This window comes from Cebus imitator, unplaced genomic scaffold (genome assembly GCF_001604975.1).
Source record: "Cebus imitator isolate Cc_AM_T3 unplaced genomic scaffold, Cebus_imitator-1.0 Scaffold180, whole genome shotgun sequence".
Taxonomy (NCBI): Eukaryota; Metazoa; Chordata; class Mammalia; order Primates; family Cebidae; genus Cebus; species Cebus imitator.
The window spans coordinates 813,572-815,486 of record NW_016107495.1 but is presented as its reverse complement, the minus strand read 5'-3'; the positions used below and the strand labels follow the sequence as shown (position 1 = coordinate 815,486).

General features: G+C 57.1%; 1 protein-coding gene across 4 annotated transcripts in view; it reads right to left on the bottom strand.

Moving 5' to 3' along the window:
• The window catches only part of KHK (ketohexokinase), a 16,361-nt gene that overhangs the window by 8,975 nt on the left and 5,471 nt on the right, over nt 1-1,915 (bottom strand). For all 4 annotated transcript variants that reach the window (XM_017545562.2, XM_017545564.2, XM_017545563.2 and 1 more), the window contains exon 2: nt 1,027-1,143. In XM_017545562.2, the coding sequence (XP_017401051.1) occupies nt 1,027-1,143 (117 nt within the window). The remainder of the gene's footprint in view (nt 1-1,026; nt 1,144-1,915) is intronic.

The window sequence follows — 1,915 nt, the reverse complement described above, 5'->3', positions numbered from 1 at the left end:
TTTCACCATGTTGACCAGGATGGTCTCGATCTCTTGACCTCGTGATCCACCCGCCTCGGCCTCCCAAAGTGCTGGGATTACAGGCTTGAGCCACCGCGCCCGGCCTGAAGAGGTTTAACGAGTCACTAGCCCTTGGCTCTGAGCCATCCTGTTCCATCTCACAGGGCAGATTCTCTCCCTCTATTCTCTTCCTGCCAGTTCATCAGGGCAGGGAGTTTGGCTATAGCTCAGGCGGTTAGACTCTGCCAGCAGCCCCCCTCAAACTAGAGTTCAAAGGGCTGCGCTTCACAGGCCAGCAACCTGGCAGCCTGCCCCAGTGCTCACAGTGTGCAAAGTGTGGGCCTCACTTCCCGATAAGTGCTTGCTGAGTCGGCAGCACCAGGGGTCAAAGGGCTCTGAGGTCCCAGCAGCAGCCAACATGGAGGGCACGCATGAGCCACTTAGGGCTATAGCCCTGCCAACCAGTGAGCTGGGAGGTGTGGGGTCTGAGCCCAGCTTTAGCACGTGGCTTCAGGGTGTCCTTGAGCAGGGTACTCTCACTGCTTCAGTGAACAACAGGGACATGAGCACCAGGCTGCCCCTCAACTAGGACAGAAGCTGTGGGCCTGGACTGGGAGACCATGGATGCAGGCCATTCCTGAGGGAGGATGAGTACAGCGTGCCCCTAACTGCCTTCTGCCTCAAGCATGGCCAGGATAAGGGACTTAGGAAAGGCAAAGGCAAATCCACCGCAGAGTCTGCAGGAGGCAAGGAAGGAGAAGGGAAGAGGCTGAAGCAGGCTCCAGGAAGTGGCCAGGAAACCAGCTGTGACAAGGAAAGCTTCACAGGGGCAGCATCAGCCCCCAACTGCAGAGAGGCCGCACCAGAACAGCACTGAGAGGCTGGTGCTCCACCGTCCCCGCTCCCCACGTTTCTGCCGGCCACAACCCATTTCTAACCCCCCACCCACCCAGGGTGGATACATCCTTCTTCTCCCCCCACGATGCAGGCAGGCCTTCCCCAGTGGGCGCTCCCTCCTGGACTTACTCAGCAACATGGCCAGGGGCCATGGAGCCCATGAAGGCGCAGGGGGCTCCGAGCAAGGAGAGAACGGTGCAGGAGTTGGACGCGTTGCCTCCGCGCTGCCATCTCTGTGACAAGCACCTGCAAAGCACAGGGAGGGTCCCTGCAGTCCCAGCAGGCTGGTCCCAACCACAGTCCCCCATATAGGGACCTACAGAGTGTGACAGCTGAGGACTTGTCTCAGATGGCATCTAGGCTGCTGTCTCACGTTCTACCTGGGGCAGCCGAGGCTGGCCAAGGGAAGGAGCTTGGCAGAGAGGGTGTCTACCTCCCCAGCTCAGGCTAAATTCGAGCCACAGCAGTTCCTTTCCATGTTTCCATCTGTTCCTAGGGCACCAGGAAACTTCTCTCTTGGGTCCATCACAATTTGAGAGCCCTACTCACTCCAGATCATCTCCTCTTCACCTTTTCCCCTGGTCAGAGCTGCTCACGGAGGCTGTACCTTTGGCCTCCTCCTTGAGAGATGCAGCAACTCCAAGGACCTCGGGAACTAAATGCCTCTTCCCAAAGGTATCATATTTATACCTACCACTGTCTTAGGAGTGCCTACTTCAATAGAAACTGCAGAACTGGCCGGGTGCAGTGGCTCACACCTGTAATCCCAGCACTTTGGGAGGCTGAAGTAGGCGGATCATGAGGTCAAGACATCGAGACCATCCTGGCCAATGTGGTGAAACCCTGTCTCTATTAAAAATACAAAAATTAGCGGGGCTTGGTAGTGAGCATCTGTAGTCCCAGCTACTTGGGAGCCTGAGGCAGGAGAATCATTTGAACCTGGGAGGCAGAGGTTGCAGTGAGCCGAGATCATGCCACTGCGCTTCAGCCTGGCAACAGAGGAAGACTCTGTCTCAAA